At 46.8% G+C, this 24,585-nt stretch overlaps 1 protein-coding gene across 7 annotated transcripts in view; it reads left to right on the top strand.

Moving 5' to 3' along the window:
- Nucleotides 1–9,384: 9,384 nt before the first annotated feature.
- The window catches only part of MED12 (mediator complex subunit 12), a 956,599-nt gene continuing 941,398 nt past the window's right edge, over nucleotides 9,385–24,585 (top strand). For 3 of the 7 annotated variants that reach the window (XM_085608427.1, XM_085608421.1, XM_085608425.1), the window contains exon 1: nucleotides 9,437–9,644. In XM_085608427.1, the coding sequence (XP_085464553.1) occupies nucleotides 9,546–9,644 (99 nt within the window). In that variant the 5' untranslated portion in view covers nucleotides 9,437–9,545. Of the gene's footprint in view, nucleotides 9,645–24,585 lie in introns of all 7 variants that reach the window. The other 4 variants (XM_085608423.1, XM_085608422.1, XM_085608420.1 and 1 more) reach the window with 2 other exon arrangements.

Genomic DNA, 24,585 nt, shown 5'->3' with positions numbered 1-24,585 from the left:
GATAGGACAGAGTCCCTCCACACTACACCTGATAGATCTGCTGACAGCAGATGATCTTAGATTAGCTCTAGGAGCTGATAGGTCTGGATCAGGGGGTGAGTTAATTACAGTGTCTGGGTCAGATGATGAAAATCAAGATGACCTGGACTCTGTGGTTGAAGGGCCAGATCCACAGGGATCTGAAAAGGACAGAGGAATTCTCCCTACGAGAGCTGACAGAGTGGAAGAGAGGCATAGGTCCCCTTCAAGGGAATCTGACCACTCCTATCACTCTGGCAGAGAATCTGTTCAACAGAGGAACTCATACTTTAATAGAAGAGAGACCTCCTCTTAAAGAATGTACAAACTGTTGCAGTGTGAGGAAGCAAGATTTGCCCTCAAGGCCAAGCAGTTGGCATTAGACAAAGAAGCCTTTGAGCTCCAGAGAGCTTCTAAAAAAGAGGAGTTAGAACCCCCTGGTGGCAGCAACAGTGTCCCTAGAGTCAGAGAATACATTCCAGACCATAGGAACCTGTCCAAGGTTGTTCCTCCCTACCAGAATGGGGATGATATCCACAAATGAATAGCTGCTATGGAGAGGGCCTGTAGAGTACAACAGGTCCCCCAGAAACAGTGGGCAGCAATCTTGTGGCTCTCCTTTTCAGATAAAGGAAGCGACAAGCTCCTCACTGTTAGAGAAGAGGATGCTGATGACTATGAAGTCCTGAAGAGTGCATTAATAGATGGGTTTGGCTTAACCACTGAACAGTACAGGTTGAAGTTCAGAGACACCCAGAAAGCACAGAATCAGGACTGGACTGACTTTGTAGACTGTGCAACGAAGGCTCTGGAGGGTTGGCTGGTTGGTAGTAGAGTTACTGATTTTAAGGGATTGTATAATCTTATGATGAGAGAACAGATCCTTACAAATTGCCAAAACCAGTTGTTGCATCAGTACCTGGTGGACTCTAATCTGACCTCTCCCCAAGAATTGGGAAAGAAGGCAGACAAATGGGTCAGAACCAGGGTGAGGCAGAAAACCCAGAACCAAGGGGGTGACACTAAGAAGCAGGACCCTAAAGGCTCTGGGAAAGGTGGGGATAAGTCAAAAGACCAGAAGACTTCACAATGGCCCCAAAAATCTGCATCTGGTGGGGATTCACAGTCTAACAAAGGGAAAGGCCAAAAGAAGCCCTGGTGCACATTCTGTAAACAGAAAGGGAGCTGGACTTCTGACTGTAACAAGTCCAAAGACCAAACCACCACCACTCCTGCCCCTAAGGCAACTGTTCCCCCTAGTACAGCTACTGGTGGAGGTGGTAATCAGAATAAGGGTGTAGTAGGGTTGACCGTGGGTTCAGAAGTGGACTCTTGCCTAGTCAGAGTACCCACTCAGGCATTGCTGATTTGTGATGGAGACATTGATATGTCCTTCCTAGTGAACCCCAGTAATCTGGGCAAATACAAACAGCAGCCTGTAATAAATGGCAAACAGGCTTTGCCATTCAGGGACACAGGTGCTAGTGTCACCAAGGTGGCAGAGGATCTTGTGGACCCTGGGCAGATCATCCTGGGTGAAATGTACCAGGTTACCAATGCAAGCAATGTCAGGACCCACCATAGTCTGGTAGTTGTGAATATCTCACGGGGAGGGGTAACTGGCCTTAAGAAGGGTGTAGTCAGTGCAGACCTCCCTGTCGAATGTCTATTGGGCAATGGTCTAGAGACTTCAGCCTGGTCTGAAGTAGAGTTATGGACTCATGCTGAGATGTTGGGCATACGTGCAGAGGTATTTGCTGTGACCATGTCACAGGCCAAAATGCATAAAACTGAACCAGCTCTGGATCCTGAAACTATGGACCAGATGCTACCCAAGAGGAGGAGCAGTAGGGTTAAGGCAGTGCCTTCCCCTCTGTCTCAGATCACAGATTCCCCTCTGGAGAGAGGAGAAGCAGATCCTGAAGACGGAACTGCCCCAGAGGGACTTGAGCCTGATCAGGCTGAGTTATTGGGGGCAGGGGGGCCTTCTAGGGAAGATCTGAGCAAAGAGCAACAGTGCTGCCCCTCTCTTGAACCCCTCAGACAGCAAGCTGCTGCTGAGGCTGCTGGGAGTGCTAGTGGGTCCCATAAAGTTTATTGGGATGAGGAACTCCTATATTCTGTGGCTAGACATCCAACCCCTGGAGCCACCAGGAGGTTGGTAATACCTCAAAAGATTAGGGAGTTCCTCTTGACCCTAACACATGACATCCGTTTAGCAGGACACTTGGGCCAAAACAAGACTTGGGACAGGCTTGTTCCACATTTTCATTGGCCACACATGTCAGAGGACACCAAGGAGTTTTGTCGCTCCTGTGTCACTTGCCAAGCCAGTGGCAAGTCAGGTGGCACAACAAAGGCCCCCCTGATACCACTACATGTGGCGGGGTACCCTTTGAAAGGGTAGGGCTGGACATTGTTGGTCCCCTTGACCCTCCAACAGCATCTGGGCACAGGTTTATCCTGGTGGTAGTGGATCATGCCACCAGGTACCCAGATGCAATTCCCCTAAGGACCACCACAGCCCCTGTGGTGGCAAGAGCCCTCATTGGAGTTTTCTCCAGAGTGGGTTTCCCTAAGGAGGTTATATCTGACAGAGATACCAACTTCATGTCAGGGTACCTAAAAGCAATGTGGAAGGAGTGTGGTGTAAATTACAAATTCACTACTCCCTATCACCCACAATGCAATGGGTTAGTTAAAAGGTTCAACAAAACCCTAAAGGGAATGATTAAAGGGATCCCAGAAAAGCTTAGGCAAAAATGGGACCTTTTACTTCCCTGCCTTCTGTTTGCATACAGGGAGGTTCCACAGAAGGGGGTTGGCTACAGCCCTTTTGAACTTCTGTTTGGGCATCCTGTAAGAGGTCCATTATGTTTGGTGAAGGAGGGCTGGGAGTTACCTCTCAAACCTCCCAACCAGGATGTGATGGACTATGTACTTGGTCTCTGCTCCAGGATGGCTGAATACATGAAAAAGGCAACTAAAAACCTGGAGGCCAGCCAAGAACTACAAAAGACTTGGCATGACCAAAAGGCTGTACTGACTGCATACCAGCCAGGACAGAAAGTGTGGGTGTTGGAGCCTGTGGCCCCAGCAGCTCTCCAAGACAAGTGGAGTAGCCCCCATACAATTGTTGAGCAAAAGGGAGAAGTCACCTACTTGGTGAATCTTGGAACTCCCAGGAGCCCCCTTAGGGTGCTCCATGTCAACAGAATGAAACCATATGTTGACAGGGCTGACATGGGCTTGCTCATGGCAGCTCATGAGGAACAGGAGGAGGAGAGTGACCCTCTCCCTGACCTGCTCTCACAGAACCCTGATGATGGGTCAGTAGATGGTGTTGCTTTGGCAAGCAGCCTCACTGATCATCAGCAAACTGAATGCAGACAAGTTCTGCAACAGTTTAGACATATGTTTAGCCTGACCGCTAGTCAGACTTCCTGGTGCACCCATGAGGTGGATACTGGAGACAGTCTGCCTGTCAAGAGTAAAATCTACAGGCAACCTGACCATGCCAGGGACTGCATCAGGACTGAAGTCCAGAAAATGTTGGAACTAGGTGTAATTGAACATTCAGATAGCCCTTGGGCTAGTCCAGTAGTCCTTGTGCCTAAACCTCATACCCAGGGTGGTAAGAAAGAAATGAGGTTTTGTGTAGAGTACAGAGGCCTCAATGCAGTCACCAGGACTGATGCCTATCCAATTCCCAGGGCAGATGAATTGATTGATACTTTGGCCTCAGCCAACTATCTGAGTACATTTGACCTAACAGCTGGCTACTGGCAGATCAGGTTAGCTGAGGATGCCAAGGCCAAAACTGCATTCTCAACCCCTGGTGGGCACTACCACTTTATGGTGTTGCCCTTTGGTTTGAAAAATGCACCTTCCACTTTTCAGAGGTTGGTGAACAAAGTTCAGACAGGTATGGAAACTTATTGCTCAGCTTATCTAGATGATATTACTGTCTTTAGTTCCACCTGGCAGGATCACCTGGTCCACCTCAGAAATGTTTTGGAGGCCCTGCAAAAAGCAGGCCTCACTATCAAGGCCACTAAGTGCCAGTTAGGGCAGAGTCAGGTTGTGAACCTGGGCCACCTTGTAGGTGGAGGCCAGGATCACCCTTTACAGATCAAAATCCAAACCATCATGAAATGGGTTGCTCCAACCACCCAGACACAGGTGAGAGCCTTTTTGGGCCTGACTGGGTACTATAGGAGGTTTATTAAGGGATATGGATCTATAGTGACCCCCTTAAATGATCTTACCTCAAAGAAAATGCCAAAAAAGTTTCAGTGGACAGCTAGCTGTCAAAAGGCATTTGAAGACCTAAAGCAGGCCATGTGCACTGCCCCCATCTTACAGAGCCCAGGCTACACCAAAAAGTTCATTGTCCAAACAGATGCTTCTGAGCCGGGTGTGGGAGCTGTACTGTCTCAACTGAATGATGAAGGTCAAGATCAGCCAGTAGCTTTTATTAGCAGAAGGCTGACCCCTAGAGAGAAACGTTGGTCAGCTATAGAGAGGGAGGCCTTTGCTGTGATGTGGGCACTGAAGAAGCTGAGGCCATACTTGTTTGGCACTCACTTCATATTTGAGACTGACCACAAGCCCCTCCTATGGCTTAAACAGATGAAAGGTGAAAACCCAAAACTGCTAAGGTGGTCCATTTCCCTACAGGGGATGGACTATACAGTGGAACATAGACCTGGAACCTAACATGCCAATGCAGATGGACTCTCAAGGTATTTCCACTTAGAACACGAAGACTCAACTGGTCAAGGTTAGTTTAGTGTCCCTGCGTTTGGGGGGGAGGGGGTTGTGTAGGAGAGTAGGATCTGCACCTATGTTGCCCCCACTTTTTTTCTGATGTTTACACTGGTTTCTGGCTATAGTCTGGGTGGGTCCCTGCTAATCAGGGACCCAGCCCCTCAGTTCTCTCTAAACAACTTGAAGTGCAAATTAGATGCACTCGTGATTGGATACTGTGGTACCTTATGAGCCCCTAGTATATGGTACCTAAGGTACCAAGGGCATAGGTACTTCACAGACCTACCAGGGGCTGAAGCATGTATTATGCCACCCCTGGGAAGCAGACTAAATCTGACACCACAGGCCTGCTACTGCAGCCTGGGTGAGGTAGTGTTAGCACTCCTCACTGAGGTATAGGTTCCCTATATCTCACCATACACACACATATAAACCTCTCAGTCACCCCTAAGGCAGGCCCTATCAATCCTGAGGGCAGGGTGCTTGGTTTACAATGTGAGGGGGTGTCTCTGCATGAGCAGGGCCCCTCTGCAGCTGGCAGAGTCTATTCTCTGTTGCTGTTTGTGGATGCGGTTAAACCATATACTCTTAAGTGCATTATAACCTACCGGTAAATGCTAACTTTGGAATGACTGCATCAAAACATGTTGTGTTTGGTGTTAAACAACTTGGAATCATACCCCCACACCAGAAACTGGTGTGGGAGTATGATCCCACCCTTCTAGAGGGATAGACATGTACCTACTGTGGAAACACGGTAGAATCCTGAAGAGCCCTGACATCACAAAATGGATGCCACTAGCACAGACACTGGGCTGCCCTCCTGCTGCTGACCGAAACTCGCAGTGGAGGAGGCCCAACAATAGGCATCCTGTCACAGGGAGGTGTAACCACCTTCCAGACAGGATTTAGTGTATTGGGGCTGTGTGGGTGCACTCCTAGAGTGCTTTGAAGTCCTGCACTAGGGGAGCAGTAGGCTCCTCTGTGCATATGCCAGCTTGAACCGGTTCAGGGGCTACCAGCCCCTGCTCTGGCACGAAACTGGACAAAGGGAAGTGGGTGTAACCACCCACTCCCCTGACCCTCCCAGAGGAGTGGTCAAAGAGCTAGTCCCTCCCTTTCCTTTAGTATAAGATAGGGAAACCTTGCCATTGCAAACTAGATATCCCTGGATGACGCTCTGAAGAAGAATCCTGGACCTTCGACGTTCCACTACCTTTGGAAGACTGAAGAATCTCCCTTGGAGTCAAGGAGTGACTCCCCTGCTTGGTAGGCACCAAAACTTTGCATCAACGGTCGCAATCTTTCCCACTCCCGCCGGAGTCCGAAGTCCCTGCAGCCCCAGAAGTGGATTTCCTGACTTCTCTACGGCCATCGTGAGTCCCCAGCGAAGCTGGGGCAAGTGGACCCCACGAGTGACGAGGAACAGCAATACCTGGGTACCGAGCACTATTGTCGAGTGTAACCCCTTCACAACGTTCTACGAACTTGTGCATTGGACCACGTGTGGTCCAAGCCTCCAGCAGGATTTCCTCCGAAGATCAGAGGCCTACTTCGTCCCGAGTGACCATGGGCTCCTGGTGAGTGAATCCTCCCAAGGCGTCTTTGCGATCCCTTGCCGGTTGGCTTGTGGGTCCCCAGAAGACTTTTCTACAGAACCAAAGGGATCCCCTGGTTGCTCAAGGCCTGCCCTGACTTACCCTCTCTGGGTGAGTCCCTCAGACCTTGCTGGTCTGCACCGTTGACTTTCTTCACTTTCCTCGAGACTTGCTGTTGCCAAGGCTTGTTGGCTCCAATCCGGTTGCCGACACCTCAGTAAGCTGCAGACTTCGTGGGACACGCCGAATCCAGCTCCTGGTCATCGTCGACACCTCCTGGACCTCGTGGCTGAAGAGTCAAGACACCCGTGATCACCTGAAATCACCCGACTACTGTGGGCATCCAGTTTCCTGGCCCTGGGTCACTGGCAAGGGACTTTGAACACTGTCTCCTCTGCTTTCAGGTCTTCCTTCTTCTGAATCGAGCCTTGGATTACACCGGACACTTCTTCTGTCTTCACAAGCAGCAAGTCTTCTTTGGCTCCCATTGAAAACGACGCCGCGACCCAACACCAAAAGACACCTATGCACCCGGCTTCCCTGGGTGAGGTAACTTCAGCACTACGTTGCTCCTGTGTGTGTTGGCTCTAGAACTACTTACCCTGTAAGTGACTTGCTTGTAGACTCTCCCGAAGTATCCTAAAACTTTAAAATTCCAACCGTGACTTGCTCCATTGAAGTCTATTGGGATCCGCGGCTGTGTTCTCACACTGCTTGCGTCTCCCGTGGGTCCTTTACTTACCTGCCTTGGGTGGATTAGTGAGGCCCCAGCGCTTCTGAAGGCCCTAGGCCTTGACTCTTCGCAAGTCGATATTCTTATACCTCTTTTTTAGTATATGGTCTGGTACGCCCCAAGGGCCCCAGCCATATAAGTGCTTAATTTGTTGTGAAACGTTGATTTGTGCATATGTTCCTGACTTCTAATTTCATAAAGAGATTAGTAGAGTGTGTCTAGTAATAAATACATATATATTTTATATATATACCTGTGTGGTGTCCTTTCATTTAGTGATTCAAGAGATTATAAGGTAAAACAAGCTGCTTTACATCCCTCTAAAGACTTAGCCTGAAGGCTGCTCTCCACAGCTACCACTAGGATAGATTTCTTAAAAAGGTTGTCTTAAACCTATCTACCATAAGAGTCGAATTGGACTGGTGCAAGGTGGCCACTTTAACTAGTGACCAGCATATACCAGGCCAACTTCTCACAGACGGGGGCCTCCTGACAATCGCGCCTCGCGCTGGAGCTTGGACCGCTGTGCTCGTGGGCGTCCTAGCGCGCGCAGGGGTAATGTCGCACGTGCTGTAGCAGTACATGCGTTTTGGACACTGTAGTGTTGTTGAATGAAGGTCAACAGAAGCCAGATGCGACCGCTGCAACAGATTAGTGCAGATAACAGGCCCCAGCTGTGGATTTCGAGCAGATGCGCGCTGCCTAGGTGAGACCTAAAAAACAATAAAATTATGTGAAAAAAAGAGAAAAAGGGTGAATGGACGGAAGGGCGAGTGAAAGGGTGGATGTAAGGCTGGATGAGTGAGTGAAAGGGCGGGTAGAAGGACACAAGGATGGATAGATGAGTGAAGGAGTGAAAGGGTGGATGGATGAGAGAAAGGATGGATGAATGAGTGAAAGGAAGGATGGATGGGTGATAGGTTCATTGGATGGATTCATGAGTGGATGTGTAGATGGATGGATGGATGGAAGGATGGATGGCTAAGTGAAAGAGGAATGGAGAGAGAAAGGGAGGATGGGTGGATGGATGGCTGAACGGGTGGAAGGATGAGTGACTGGGTGGATGAATGAGTAAGTGAAAGGATGGCTGGATAGGTAAATAGCTGGATGGATGAGTGAATGGATGGATGGGTGGAAGAGTGGATGGATTCGTGTATGGATGAATAGGGTGAAACGGTTGATGGATGGATGATGGATGAGTAAAGGGGTGAATGGAGGGATGGATGAGTGAAATGATGGATAGGTTTGTAAATGGTTGAATATGGACATGGATGGGCACACAGATGGAAGGACAGAATGAATGGCGAAAGACTGAATGAGGGATGAAAGTATGATTACAGCTTGTAAGCCCCATTATCTTAAGCAGCATTTCCTATACATTGACTTTCACATTTATATGAGTCACTGACTCTATATTATATGTGTGTGTTGTTACGCACTCCGACACCATGCCCTACATAATTGGGATGATTAGCACTATAAAAGAAATTAAACACATATGAGACAGGGTCTATGTGAAAATGTGGGGCACCATTGGAGGGTGGTAGCAAGGCCAGACTGGCAGGACCAGGCATCGGGCGTTTCCCTGGGAGCTGGATAGGTGGGGTGGGGACAGTCTTGTTTCCACAAAAAGACCTGCAGATTTGCCTAAAGCTGCGCGCATACCAAAACATCGCTAAGTGCACAATTGTCTCAACCTAATATGAACTTATTTTCACTTGTACTTAAGTGGTTGTCTATTTACTTACTTATATACTATTGAGCAACCACCTCTGGTGTGTCTGTAAAACATACCTTTTTTCCTGAATTTTGACTCTTTGTCCTAAATTTTTACACTCGCTGTCCTGAATTTGCACCCATGCCAGTTAGTCACCCTATCCAGGCACACACCTCCCTTCTTGAATTCCAAAGCCTTCTGGCCTTTTAACTGTTGCCCATTCATGATGTGTCATACTATGAAAGCCTTTTCATAACCAAAGGCCACTGGGGGTCGATTGACACTGCTGCTACTGGAGAAGCCACATAACGCCGGGCTGAAGTTAACCACGACGATTGAGCTTGTTCAATTGCTCTGGTCTCCCGACTGCGTGACGTATACGTCCCAAACAAACTTGGGCCCTGCCAGTCCATCTCTCTGATGTAAAAGGAATGTTTTGCCATTAAAAAAGATGGCCGCCGCTGCCCAGCTTCAGGCGCAGTGCACGGGCCATGACCCCGCCGGTATATTTTTCTGCCTTCGACTGCTCAGCCTGCTGACGTCACCGCACTCTCCATCCAGTGGTGCGACTGTTTTGACGGGTGACATCCCGAGCGATCAGATGTTCACGCCGTGCCTGTTTAACGTCATTGCGTGCTCGAGCTCGCCGAGTGCGTTGTGACGTCGCTGCGGGCGCGCTCCAGGCTCCCCGGTCGCCCGGACTGGAAAGATGGCGGCCTTTGGGATCCTCAGTTATGAGCACCGGCCTCTGAAGCGGCCCCGGCTGGGGCCGCCCGACGTGTACCCACAAGACGCCAAGCAGAAGGAGGTGAGGCTGCAGGCTCTGGCTGGTTGGGTAACAAGAAGCCAGGACAGCTGTGTGATTAAAGTGGTGAAGAGAGTTCTGACTAGCAGTGGGTGTCGGGGAAGGGGGGCAGATACCTGGGTGGTGTATCAGTGCACGAGGGCTGGGGTGCAGAGCTGGGTGCTGTAGAGCAGTGTAAAGAACCTGCAAGGAGGTTGTGGCATTGGAAGGACACTGGAGTGTGGAAGGAAGCGGTGGAGGGGAGGCTGAGGCAGTGAGTGCAGGGGAGACTGAGGCAGTGGAAGAGAGGCTGGAGCAGTGGAAGAGAGGCTGGAGCAGTGGAAGAGAGGCTGGAGCAGTGGAAGAGAGGCTGGAGCAGTGGAAGAGAGGCTGGGGCAGTGGAAGAGAGGCTGGGGCAGTGGAAGAGAGGCTGGGGCAGTGGGGGGGGGAAGGCTGGGGCAGTGGAGGGAAGGCTGGGGCAGTGGAGGGAAGGCTGGGGCAGTGGAGGGAACGCTGGGGCAGTGGAAGAGGCTGGAGCAGTGGAAGAGAGGCTGGGGCAGTGGGGGGGGGGGAAGGCTGGGGCAGTGGAGGGAAGGCTGGGGCAGTGGAGGGAAGGCTGGGGCAGTGGAGGGAAGGCTGGGGCAGTGGAGGGAAGGCTGGGGCAGTGGAAGAGAGGCTGGGGCAGTGGAAGAGAGGCTGGGGCAGTGGAAGAGAGGCTGGGCCAGTGGAAGAGAGGCTGGGTCTGGTGAGTGTAGGCAGGGGAAGCAGCGGCAGTGGAGGGAAGGCTGGGGCTGCCTCACTTCCACTGTGAGGCTGAGGCAGCCCCTCTTCCAATGTGAGGTTGGGGCAGTGGAAGAGAGGCTGAGGCAGTGGAGGAGAGGCTGGGGCAGTGAGTGGAGGGGAGGCTGGGGCAGTGAGTGGAGGAGAGGCTGGGGCAGTGAGTGGAGGAGAGGCTGGGGCAGTGAGTGGAGGAGAGGCTGGGGCAGTGAGTGGAGGAGAGGCTGGGGCAGTGAGTGGAGGAGAGGCTGGGGCAGTGAGTGGAGGAGAGGCTGGGGCAGTGAGTGGAGGGGAGGCTGGGGCAGTGAGTGGAGGGGAGGCTGGGGCAGTGAGTGGAGTGGAGGGGATGCTGGGGCAGTGAGTGGAGTGGAGGGGATGCTGGGGCAGTGAGTGGAGTGGAGGGGAGGCTGGGGCAGTGAGTGGAGTGGAGGGGATGCTGGGGCAGTGAGTGGAGTGGAGGGGAGGCTGGGGCAGTGCGTGGAGGGGAGGCTGGGGCAGTGAGGGGAGGCTGGGGCAGTGAGTGGAGGGGAGGCTGGGGCAGTGAGTGGAGGGGAGGCTGGGGCAGTGAGTGGAGGGGAGGCTGGGGCAGTGAGTGGAGGGGAGGCTGCGGCAGTGGAGGGAAGGCTGGGGCTGCCTCACATCCACTGTGAGGCCGAGGCAGTGAAAGAGAGGCTGAGGCAGTAGTGAAAGTTTGGATCAGTCCAAGTTTGCATCAGAGAAAGGGGGTGTATGGAGTTGAAAGCAGACTGCAGTACGATAAAAAAAAACGGGCATCACAGAGGCCTTTACAATGATGGGGTGCTGAGGCAGTGGTGAAAGATTGGAAAGGCGCTTCGATCAGTAAAGGGAGACTGTGACATTGAAGGAGAAAGTGCCTGGGACAGGAGAGGAGAGAGTGGGGCTGGAGAGGGCAGTCTGGAGCAATGGCGGAGATGCTACGGCACTGGAAGAGAACCTGGTACACTGGGAGTAAAGGCTGTAGAATAGATTGATGTGGCAATGTAAAGGGTTTCGTGGAGGGAGACTGAGTTAATGGAAAAGGTGGGAGCAGCTTAGAGAGTTGGTTTAAAGGAAGGAGGTGGGAGCGGTAAGGGAGGTGGGCAGGAGCGGTAGATGAGGCCTGTGCCAGAGACAGAAACATGTCATCTGCTCTTGAGCGTAAGCTTACGCCCAAGCTACTTAGGATTCTTAAGAGGCTGTGTACATAGATTCTGATGTGCGAGAGAAAGTTTATTTGTTAGACTGTAGAGAACGGCGGCAGGTTCCGCCGTTTGACTCATTGTGGCAGTTTAGAAGGCAGGGTTAGAACCGTTCAGAGGCTGCAGGCACTCTGGTGTTGAAGGCCACTTACTGGGCTTCAAGGATGAACATCAGCAGCTTCGGCGAATTAGGCCAGAACCACATTCCCAGCCACGTTGACTGTGTCTGGAATTTTAGGATTAAGGTTTTTTTTGTGGTTTGTAGCTAGTTGTGTGTCAGAATCCGTATTGGAGTAGTTGAGCTTTCTTTAGTGGTTTGTGGCTTGCTGTGGTTACCTCTCGGAAACTGTCTCATGGTAGTTGAACACTCTTTAGTGGTGTGTGTCTTGCTGTGAAACGTGGGAACACGCATTTAAAGGAATACGGTTTCTTTTTAATAAAGACCTATTTCATTGTTCAGTTTGATTTGTATTCTTTATGTAGATTGTCCTGTCATTTAGAAGATATGTTTACAAAAGTATCAAGAATGTGTCCTTTAGAACCTTTCAGCCATGGTTGCTAAATGTTCGTGAGCTCAATGCTGCGTAGTCTGGGTAAGCTGTCACATCTGGTAACTGTTGCCCCTAGCTGTCCATTAATTATTTTTATTTAAACCCCCCCAAAAAATTACACCACATTTCGTCGTAGTTGCACGTCACTACATTTCCATGATGATATTGCATAACTGACGAAAATCTTGATAGTCTATTAGTTGGCCAGCCATCCAAGTGGCATCACTTTTATGTTAAACATAGTGTTTATCTGGATGAGTTGTTGACTGGTGGGGATGTAGGATGAGAGCCATTGTGATACAGTTTTGTTTAATGCCAACATGTTAACAGAATGTTGATGGGTGACCATGCGCAGGGTTGCCAGGAGGTCAAGCAGGCTAGTTCTCCTTTCTAATGTGCCACCCAGAAAATGTACGCTGTGGGCCGGAAGAGAGAGAGCGCACATCAATTGGACCATCCACTTCTCTGTGTTCTGGGTGCGAAGACACTAAACCGCAACAACCCCCTCTGCCGTCTCTTCTCCCTGTTCTATGTTTTCTGTGTTCACTTGTGACATCGTGGTTTACTCTAAGCCTTTAGTTGACCATCTGTTTGTTGTTCAAATAAAATGCTGTTGCCTACAGATATCTCTGTTATGATACCATGTGTGGGAGCTGAAGGAAAAGCAGGCACAGGTGCATGATTTTGCAGGCTTGAATATTGTAAATGCACTTTCGCTCCTCGGTTGTACCGACCCATTATCATATCTTTTTGGGGCTGGCACAGCTGCCTATTGTTACTAATCCTTTAACGTATACATAGTCGGCTTAGACTTTGCTCCCGGAGAGTATTACCCTCTCACCACCTGATGGGTGTATCACTACATTTCCTCCGAAGTTCTTCTCTTGCAAAACATGCCCTACGATTTTATATTTCAACATCAGACCGAATCATCACACTTTAAATTCTATATCTCGTGGATGCATTGTGTAGAGAAAGTAAACGGGTTTTGTTTTTCTTATTTTTTCTCTACAGTAGGCGTTTGATAAATATTTTAGCCAGTAATCCAAATGCAAGCCAGCCTTATTGATTAGCCAGTGCTTCTGTTACTTGCTGTTGTATTTTTATAATTACATTATGCTTTTACATCGTTTGTGTATTACTGTAACATTTTGAAGTTGTGGAAAGTAATGTTTTGAATTGATGCTGGAAAAGCACCCCAGCCAGCAAATGTCACGCAGTGGTTGCCACAGACTCTCTCTAGCTTAACAGCGTATCTTTTGGGATGCAGCTGGGTAACATATCCTGAAGGCCAAAATCATATTAGACTGGTGGAAGTTAACTGGTTACGGTTTAGCGCAATGGCATGCTTGGGACCAGATATTGCATTAATATTTCAAGAACGATGGTTTTAAGCACAGTGACAAGTTACAGATTTTATTTTCTCTCTTTTTGCTGCTATTGTATTGCTGTACTTTTATGTTGTAGTGTCTATTATTGAAGGCATGGTGTAAAGATGTCACTTGCAAGACATTTTGTTAGCTTATAGACAAGGCCACAGGAATTAATTATGCGATGGTGCGTTTGATGCGATTTTTGTATAATTATAGATTTGCCGCATTTGCCACACAATCCACCATCTGCTGCATAATCTAAATATTTTAACAAAAAAAATTTGTTTTGAATTCAAACAGCTCAAAAGTTACTATAAATGCAGTGACACGTGTTGCTGCACTGTGTATGCCTTTTGCAAAGCTTGACTGGTCACCTTTCTGTTGCTTAATGCTATATTTGGGTATTAAACCAGTACTAAAGATGAATTATGTAACTCCTTTCTAAAAACGGGCAGGTGGACAGATTTCAGAATAAATCATTACGGTACCATCAGTGGTATATGCCCAAGCACATTCAAATAAGAAAAAGTGTTCTTCTCAGCAGCACATAAAGGCCTCGCCTCTGCTGACATCAAAACGGGTTAAAACAACAGTTACGTGAAAAGTATGCATAATAGCAAGCCCTGAAAGAATTTGGATGGTCTTAATGAAAAAATTAGTTAGACCCACGTCTGCCACGTTTTGCCTACCAACTTAGGGTCTCCAGGCCAACGCTTCCTCAAACAAAACAAGCATTGGCATAGCCAATAGGTCTCGCCTTTGGGACTTGCAAGTGTTTAGCCATGCAACAGTTGCATAACTAAACACTTATAAGGTCCCAAAAGCGAGACCTATTGGCTATGCCAATCTATTGAAGCCTCACGGAAAACATCAAAGCGGCCTTGCGGCCGCGAAAGTGATCGCGATCAAACATCAAAGCGGCCGCGAAAGTAATCGCAGTAAAGCGCCACGCGCGCCCGCGCACATGCACTGTAGCTCTAGGCTGGCCTGGTAGCACTTTTTGGAGCCCTCACAAAATGTCTCGCCAGACCAGCGCATGCGCTGGGTCAGGCGAGACCTAAAAAAGGAGAACCACAAACGATTTCCGAGAGCCTATGGCTTACCACATAACGCTTTTTCACCTCCACAGGGAACACAAGAAAGGGCAGGAATTGAAATTGTTTTTACCAAAGAGTAAACCGTTTAAAAAAAACCTACAAGTTGCAAAACACCTCTTGTCTTACGCTTTTTAAGGGATTTCTAACTCGAGCAACAGTAGCTTCACAACTCAGTATTGCTCAAGTAACCCATATCGATAGCAATTAAATCAGTGTTTTAAGATAAGACTGGAATAACACAGAATAACACAGACAGGTCCCTTTGTTGAACATATAGATGTATTTTACATTATAATAATTTTTGAGCTTCTATAAAAGACAGCATATATTTTTTGGAGTGGCATTCAATTTGACAGCAAGAGCAGTTGGTTAATTGTCAGAGTAGTTGGGAAGAAGCTCACTGGGGATTGGCTACAGCTGCTTCCACCATCCCCAGTGAGCTTCTTCCCAACTACTCTGTAGCACAGATCTTATGTGCCTCAAATCTACCATACAATTTGACTACACTCTTCCTTTAAGTTTGAATTTAGGGAAAGAATATACACATACATCAAAGGTAACAAAACAGAATGAGCCTTTAACCCTCAGGCCAGACATGGGTGACATTCAATGGCCTAATCTATATTGATTTCCCACACCTTGATATCTGTCCAAAAAGTTAGACAAGTACTTTTCAAAACAGCTAAATAAACACGTTAATCTTCAGAGGCTTAAAAGAGCCCAGACTATCTGAAGCTAGAGGTAGATTTAGGTCCAGGACATTCTTCTCTGACTTGCTTTTCCCCTGCATCTTGTTTTTGTATAGGGATACAGCTGAGAGTGATGAGCAGATAGGTACACACTCCTGAAAATAGAAAGCTGTGTGTGTAGGGGTAATCTTTGCCATGTGAGTAGAGAAAATTGCATAGCAACCCGTTTGTGGTTGGTGCTACAATTTAAGAAACTTATTTGTTTGGCTTGGTGTTTAAATATACAGTTTTTGGTTTAACTATATAAAAATGCTTCACTGGGCATGAACATAAAAAAGAGCAAATGATATGCAAAACATGCTTGGACATGGTGTTGTGGCGCTTCAAAGCAGTTACTTTGCTTTTGAGTAAGTGCATTCTATGAATTAAGTAATAAAATGCCTTTAGCTCCACGTCACAGATCATGTGCTACAAAAGGATTTGAAAACATTGCAAAATATTTTTTGGCTACAAAAAACAAAACTGCAAGCCAGGCTTGCACCAGGAAGTTGATTTTCTATTTTAAAAATACACATAAACGTTTTTTGTCACAAACAGAATTTAGCACAGGCATCTCAGACAAATGTGCAACCTGTACACACAGCAGTTAAACACATCATGGCCAAATCAAGTCTTCAATGCACCGGTCGATAAACGGTGTAGCGAACGCTAAATTACATTTAAAATTTAATTTAGAGAACACCAACGTGTATTGTTTACAGCACACTGCTACATAATGACTAAAAGCAAAATCAGTATAAACGAAAAAGATATGTTTGTAGATTCGTGGAGACAGTCATAAATTGCATTAATCAGTTTAACCAAGTCACAGGGCATGGCCATTTAAAAGAGCTTTCCTAATGCCACAATCGAGAGATCTGATGGACAAATTGTGTATGTATTGGCCTAATTAGTGAATAAAGATGAGGCATGACTTACATGAAAACAAAGCATCTTTGGACAAGTCGACTGCAGAGCGCAAACTGTAAGTAAAGTACAAGCATACAAACAACAAGACGAAAAGAAAAGAGGAAGAAAAGTGAAGAACCGGCAAGAAAGTGAAAGCGAGCAGGCAAATGTCGACGCGCGCGGCCCCGCTAATTACAAACAGATGGCCCCTACGCGCCGCTGCTCGCTCCCGCAAGGTGGATGCCACCACAAGCACGAGTGTTTGAAAAGAGCTGACCGATTTCTAAAGGTTATCTCCTAGAGCAGCGCTGCGCGCTGTGCTAGGCTCGACCTAAAAATGGTTCCATTTGATGTGATGCAGCAAGGTGACAGGTCATCACACGTTTCTCATTATAACAGCGTCTCGGATTATGTTAGGGCTCAAATGTTTGCAGGGTTTGTCTTCCAGCAAGGCTTTGATTATGCCACCTATGCAACTTCGAATGTACAAGTGCTCTATTTATGGTAAATCTTTGAGTATTTACAGGCTGAGTATGCTGAGGCACAGTTTATGAATGGGCTCTCTTTGGCCCAGCTTTCAGAACATGGTAGGCCTGACACTATGACAGCCTTCTAATTATGCTGGCGTTCTGGCACAGTAGAGAGAGTTCGAAATAGGATTGCTCTAACTGTGCCATTGCTCTTTTTATTACTTTGTTTTTTTTTAAAGAAGGATCTTGTGGATTGCTTTGGAATTATACTTTCTAGCATTCGCTAGATTCCAGAAATGTTCCTGTAAATAAACCCTAGAATACAAACTAAGGGTCATTCTGACCTTCCCCAACTGACCACAATGTGTAATTCATGGGCAAATCACATTATCTTACCATGTCTCAGATCCCTTGTTTGTTTGTCATGTAATTGTGAGTATATTGCAAGCACTAGTTCAGTGGTTCTTAACCTTTTAACTTATGTGGACACCCACCGTATCATTACTGGAACTTTGGAACCCCTAGTGAATCATTATTGGTATCTGGGGACCACCACTCAGCCCTTACTGGAAGCCGGGGCCCTGGCCTAAACATTTTCAATGATTTGAACCGCAAAACAAAATGCAAAAAATACAGAAACGAGCATTCATCAAATAAGTACACAAATGATGAAATATTTAATTTAATTCACAAACCTATTAAAAAAAATCAAAATTTTAATGAAGTTTGTCTCCATAAGGTATTCTGTTTGATGCATTTGCGCTGCTCCCATAAATCTATCTGAGGATATTAACTTTAATTTTTACCCTCCAATTAATTACAAAATCCTTAACATTTACAGAACATCTTAAAATGTTAAATTTTAAATTTTGCTTCTTTATTTATGTAAGCTTTATTAATCTATTAATATTGTTTAATTTTCTAAGTAGTCGTGGACCCCATGAGTAGGCTTTGTGGACCCCTAGTGGCCCGGACCACAGGTTAAGAACCACTGCGCTAGATCAATGAAGGGCCGATTTTACAACTAGATACGGTCTGCAAGAACACATCAGAGTTGAAATGTTATTGGCTCAATTCTCAAAGCTATATACTGATGAAAGTTTGGCTTACACCTGAAACATTTGTTTTGGTACTAATTTTTCAATAATATTTCTTTATTGATATTGTGAACAGCAACATAGTTGACGACTCAAAGTACAGCGATCTATTTAGCAATGCTGTTGAGATACATCTGTATATTCGTTGAAAGGGTTTCTGTTTGTGCTTGACACATAGGGCACATACAATTCTGCAATGCATCTGTATTCAGAACATAGTAAAACGAAAGCAATTATTTAACCCCTTCGGTGCGTCGGACAGCCGGTGGCCATTTCATGCACCAGTGCGCCGTCTTCTCACATGGCACCAGAGGGATTTCTCTCCACCCCCCCAACAGCCTTGGGAGTGGGATAAGAGCTTCCCCAGCTCCCGAGGCTGTCTCTGTGGCTTCCCAGATATGACTATCAGCGTGCACGTCTTGCTGGTGTAATTTAAGTGAAACTGAAATGAGCCAAGAGGCTCATTTCAGTTTTGCTTTCACGTGCTCAGGGGGCTATCTCAGCCCCCTACGCACGTAAAAAGTCACGAGAGGTATCGTTGAAAGGGGAGAACCTCCCTAGTGGATCCCTGCTTGGTGATCGCCCCAGGAGGGCGATCCCCAAGCAGGGATCCACCCACTAGGCACCAGGGAGGAGGGAGAGGCCCCTTGGGCAAGGGCCTTTGCTCCCCCCTTATTAATTAGGGTGAATTGTCTTTCTGCCCCGCTGGGAGGCCAGAGAGCCCACTAGCCACCATGCTTGTTTTCCCCTGTTGAATTTAGGGGTGGGGGCTGCCCAAGATGGGCATACCAATGCCCCCTTCCCATCCCCCACAAAATTGCAGTCGTCTCTCCCCCCTACTCCACCACCCCCCCCCCCCCCTCTGGGCAGAGAGGACTGCATCAATGCTGTATCCTGCGTTTGTGGGGTTCTGTATAAGTTAGCGTACAATGTATGAAAAGCCGTGTCAATTCTGTGTTGAGAGTTAAGAGTAGTACCGGAATTATCTCTAATGGCAGTGATTGGGTTCCTTGGTGAATCAAAACAGAGAAGCCACGCCAAATGTCTACCTGCATTCTCGCCCTCTACGTGTTTCCTCACCAAGTTTTCCCTGTAGCCTAGTGCGCCCAACTGCTCTAAAGTTGATGTATGTCCGATTCTGGCCTGTGCTAGTGAGGCCACAAACGACTGGTCTCCGGGAGATAATTGCTCATTACGTCATATGTCCATATCACTGAGTTGTCAACGAAGTGACAGCTTGGTCCCGTATGCTGTCCTGATTGTGTAGCCTCGAAGTACAACTTTGAAAGAATGATATTCAATATCGATTCCTGAAGCTGAGACCGTATTATCTTGATAGTAGAAAGAGATATTATCTGAAAGAGCAGAACGGAATAGAGTATCACAGAGTACCTCTGAGGGAAGACGCCATGTGGGTATTTTCGATCAATTCCCCAACACAATTCTAATTGCAGGGGACCGTGGTCTGAGAGAGTGCATCCGAGATATTTGTGAAAGGGTATCCTGACTACAGTAAAATAAATCTATCCTAGTGTGTAGGTCATGAAAACCCAAATAATATGAGTACTCCCTGGACATAGGATTCAGGCTGCGCAAGGCGTTCTGTACCGGAGTGTTGGTGACCCACCTTTGTAGATATTGTGAAAGAAAGATTGATTGCGCACCAGGTATTGAGGGGCGGAAACAATCCTAGTCTAAGCTAGGGGTGCAGTTGAAGTCCGCACTGAGTAACTGGGTGCCAGAGTGTCGTATAATGACGCCGGAGTTAAATAGTGTAAGAAAGAGGCCAGGTTCACATTGGGGGCATATAGCGGCATGAGGGTTGGGGAAGACTGTCCAGCAGCCCCTCCAAGAGCACATATTTGCCATCTGCATCTATTTTGGTATGTGCCACCTCAAGGGGCAGTCCTGCCGCCACCTTGATTAGAACTCCCCAAGCATATCTAGAGTATGTGGTCACTATCAGTATGCCCCTCCAACTCTTGCACATTTCTGTGAGGTCAGGGGTAGTCAAATGTGTCTCCTGGATGAGCACTTTTTGAATCTGGCGTCTACATAAGTATTGGTAAAAGCGGTACAGTTTTGTGAAACCTGCCAGTCCACGTACTTTCCAGGACAGCAACAGAAATGGGATTGTAGCCACTACTACCTTGGGCATTGCAACGTGTATTTGTTGATCGTTCCAACTCCATCATCACATCTAAACCCCCCCCCCCCCACCTCCCCAAGTCCCAGCGCATGTCACACCATACACAGACGCATAATGAACAAGCATTTACAATGCAATGGTCTCGGCATTGGTAAAGTTAGAGCTATTGGCATTGCTCATGACATTATTTTTGTTTATGTTTTTGTGTTTAAAACATTTAAAGAAACAGCATTGTCATGCGCAATGCCAATAGCTCTAACTTTACCAATGCCGAGACCATTGCATTGTAAATAGCTCTGTACATTTAGGTGTTGCTCCCATAGATGATAGGTAGAGGTGCATATTAGATTAACAATTTTGGCAAGGTTTTTAAAGAAGGATGTGGTGCGTTAAGGTGCGTGTTATATAACACTTCGTGCATTAAATGAGGTTGTGGCTGTAACAGTAAGGTGCGCCGGTGAGAGTGGGGTAGTTTAGTGAAGTATTGTGGAGTTTTCTGTCAGTCTCTTATCCAGCAGGCCTTCTCCTCCTCCACCCCTAACGGACAGACAGAGTGAAGGAATGTGGCATTTACAAGATGTAGAGTTGGCAGCATGGCAAGGTCATCGTGGTCGATCCAAGTTTCAGTTTTGGCAGTGAAGGTAAGTTTTAGAGGGGTCAGTATTAAAAAGGTTTTTATTACAGAACCATCTAGCATTCCATAGGCTGAGCAAAATGGCGCTGGAATTGGCAGCAAGGCTGTAAGCATAAAGTACAGGCTCTCAGTTCACAAAGGTGGTGTGGGGCAAACTTCTCACACGATGGCCACATACATGGTGTAGGTCACAAATCACAGGTGGTGCAGGGAACCAATCGGTCAGTTCTTTAGAGGAGTGCAAGGCAAAATTAGAGGGGTTTGGGGCACCAATCTCTCGAATGCGTGAAGGCCACATGGTTAAGACGATATCGAGTGGGGTGCATTCCAACGATCAACTGGGATACATGAGGGGTATAGGTTACTGGCAACATTCATAAAAGAGGACAGGCTCATATCACCAATCACTCAGATTCCTGGGATCGATTTATGAATGAATGTGTTTTGAATTATGTGAAACACAAATATATTTTCCGGATTAGAAGCGTTCCAAGCAATGAGTACCTTCTGTAATGACTGGTGAAAATAAAATTTTCGGTATTGGATGTTCAAAGATCGGATGAAATACACCTCAATTTACAAGGCAATGTTCATGAAATACAAGCAGAGAAGACGCTCAGTGTCATAGTACTGAGGCACACCAACCTTAAACATGGCATTCAAATTGACACAAAGCTGAGCTGAGCGTGGCCCTCTGTGAAGCACTGCTAGTATCGGTGAACCACGTACACCGGTTTCATAAACCAGCAGACGTTGCTGCAGGAGATTAGGGCCCAGGCAATCTTCATGTAACCGGAAACCATCGGCGCACTTCGAGATAACAATTTCAAGCGGTGCCGCGGTGCCATGCGAGCCATGAATGGAGCCGGGCTGGTGCGCAGCGGTGACATAAGTGGCGGCAACACAAACCCCATCTCTCAAAGAGCATGGTGAATAAGGCCATCGTTTCTTCCTGTGTAATTAATGGAAGCATGCTAACAAAGCGCCATTGTGCTGAGGTGACAAGTGACAGAGGAGCGGCCATCCCTGGCCGGGTCAGATAAACCGCGGGAGGCATGTCTTTCAGACACAGCATCGCGCCTTTAACAAGGGGGAAAGGCGTCCAAAGCACGGTGCGGATCCCGATTGCAAAACAAGGAGATCAGGTGAGGGAGCAACGCCGGGTCACCACCGCCTTTCTCCGAGGCAGAGAAGAACTGCCTCAGAGAAACGCAGCCTCGGTTTCGGATTCGGGGGCGTGTTTCTTTTTCTCTCCTCTTGCCATTGGCTGGAGGAGAGAAAAACACGCCCTGCGAAAAGCAACGAAAAAACACGCCCCCCGATCCGAAAAGGACGGGGCTTCAACGGAGTGACTGGACCTCTTCTCCAGTGGCTGGCCAGCATTTAAGAGGCCAGCCAATGGAGAACAGGAGAGAAGAGGGGCGGGTGCAAGCCCCTCTTCTCAAAGTCACTCAAAGTCATTAAATCTCGGAGCGAGACTGCGCAAGCGCAGCCTTCGCAGCCGAGACCTAAAAACTATGTGGAAAATTAGTAAGAAAATATAGAATTAATTTCCAATGCCCGTTCCCAGGCAAGTACACCAACGGGCGACTAGCTGTATGTATTGTATGTGTAATTGCATTTATATAGTGCTTACTACCCCTGATGAGGCTTTGAAGCGCTTTTTCGGCGAGTAGCACAATACTCCGGGACCCATAAAAGATTAATGTTGAATTAGTGTAGTGAAATGTGATAGTAATTTGAGTGGTGGATACGTTATTCAGTTATTTGGATAGAGAAGGGTAGCGGAGGGATAGAAGAGGGAAAAAAGGTTTGCATTTATATAGTGCTTGCTACTGCTGATGAGGTGTTGAAGCGCATTTTTAGGTGAGTAGCACGCTACTCTGGAACCCATAAAGGATTAGTGGTGAATTAGTATAGTGAAATACGAAATTTGAGAAGTGGACATGTTAGTTTGTTAATTTGATTGCAAAGGATAGTGGAGGGTTAGAAGAGTGAAGTCGGAGGTAAAAGTTTAGAAAGGCTTGTTTTGGGGGATCGGTATAGTCAGAGGTGTCAGATGTGCAAGGAGGGGTAAAGTAGGGGAGTGTCTAGAAAGGGCTATTTTAGGGATCATAGTAGTGGTATGGGGTTTGAGATGTATGAGAGAGTGAATGTAGAGGATACATTGATAGAGGTATAGTGCATTGGAAAGAGTAGTAGAAAGAGGTTTGAGATGAGTCCGATTTGAGGTAGAAGATGTATTGAGAGAGGTATAGGGTGAGAAATGGGTTAATGCATTGGATATACTGAATTAGAAGAAAGTAATAAATCTATAGACCCATAAGTACATGGAAAGCATTTAGATGCATAAAGGAAATAAGTATATGTAGATTAAAGATGGATTCGATGAACTCTGGTTTTCAAGTGTTGTACTCCTTTTTTTTTTTCTCTAATTAAAAAACATAATTATTCGACACGTTTATATAAAGCAGTACACATATATAGGTACATATCTATAGAACAGAGCGATATGCTGTATATTTATGTTTTGAGTATGGTGCTTATTTGGGGAAGAGCCAATTCTTGAGTAGTTTTCTGAAGATAAGGTGGTTGTTGGTGGTTCTTATGTTAGGGGGTAAAGAGTTACATAATTTGGCTGCTTGAACAGAAAAGGATGTGCAACCCATGTTTTTTTTTTCTTGTATCTTGGGATTTTGAGGCGAGGTGCCACTCTACTGTGTAGGTTCCTATGTTAAATGTGTTTGGTGATTTTATTCCTGATGAAGGGCGGTCCCATTCCATGTATCGCTTTGTGGGTGATACAAAGCAGCTTGAACTTTTCTTCTGGCAACCAGTAACCAATGCAGGGCTTTCAAGGCAGAGGAGATGTGGTTTCGTGGTTTGATATGCAAGAGTAGTCTGGCAGCTGAGTTCTGAATCTGTTGTAGTCTTTTCATAGTCGTTAAAGGTGATCCATGGTAGGGGTAATGTAGTGGAGACAGTGTTTTGCCTACATACATTGCTATGTTGGCATACGCGTTTTAGATGTTAACGCCATCTTGCCACTTTGCTGCTTTTGCACACGACACTACAGGTAGTTATTACAAGTAAAACTGCTTGCTTGCTTTTCTTCACATGAGAACGGTCTGTTGTTCACATCCCTAGACGTGCACCGCGACCTTAGTCTGAACACTGAGCAGAAACTGTCAAGGTCAAATAACAATGTATGCTGTTGAATTCAGGTTGATCGGCCCACGCTCTAGACACAACAAGCACACAGCTGCAAATATCTGAAACTCGGGTGCCTATAATATTGCATTTGCATGCATGATTCTGACACACTTGGAGAAAACCTTTCCAGACACAGAGAGCAGTGCTGATCCTGGGATGTGATTCACCTAAGCTGATCTTTGAGGTATGGGGTTCCCCATTCAAACCTAAAGACCTTCTATTATTATTATAAAACTAGCTTACTAGCCAGGGGAGGGTTGTACATAAGGTATTATAGGACCTGTTTCCACTATCATTGTAAAATGATTTCTCCCTTTGTTTTTTATGGTACTGTAACAATGCTGATGGTTTTATTTCTAATCATTTGTTTGCTTATGTTAGCCAAAGTACTGCACCTTAGAGCACGTAGTTAAAAATAAACATTTTAAACTTTTCCGTGTCTCTGATTACTCACGTTGTGGACTGATATGAGAACAATAACGAAAAGGTGTTCTTGATTCCCACCATTCCTGAGAGTACTCTAAGCCGCTTGTTCTGGGTTGTCTAATCATTGGTAGCTTTGATAAGATACGGGGAACAAATGAGACACTGATGCTAGTCGGATAGGGGTTCTAGGTACTGAGGTGAGTTTTTTGGTACACCACAATTCACTGAGGTCCTGATTTCCTGCGCATAGTTCTGTGCATGAGCAGAATTCCCGCAACATGGCGCACCTAATGTTTTGGTCTTATGATTGAGATGCCTTAGTAGTGCTTGTATTTGTCCAAC

The sequence above is a fragment of the Triturus cristatus genome, chromosome 5_2 (genome assembly GCF_964204655.1).
Source record: "Triturus cristatus chromosome 5_2, aTriCri1.1, whole genome shotgun sequence".
NCBI lineage: Eukaryota > Metazoa > Chordata > Amphibia > Caudata > Salamandridae > Triturus > Triturus cristatus.
Note: the sequence above shows the minus strand (reverse complement) of the source record. Positions and strands in the feature narration are given on the sequence as shown.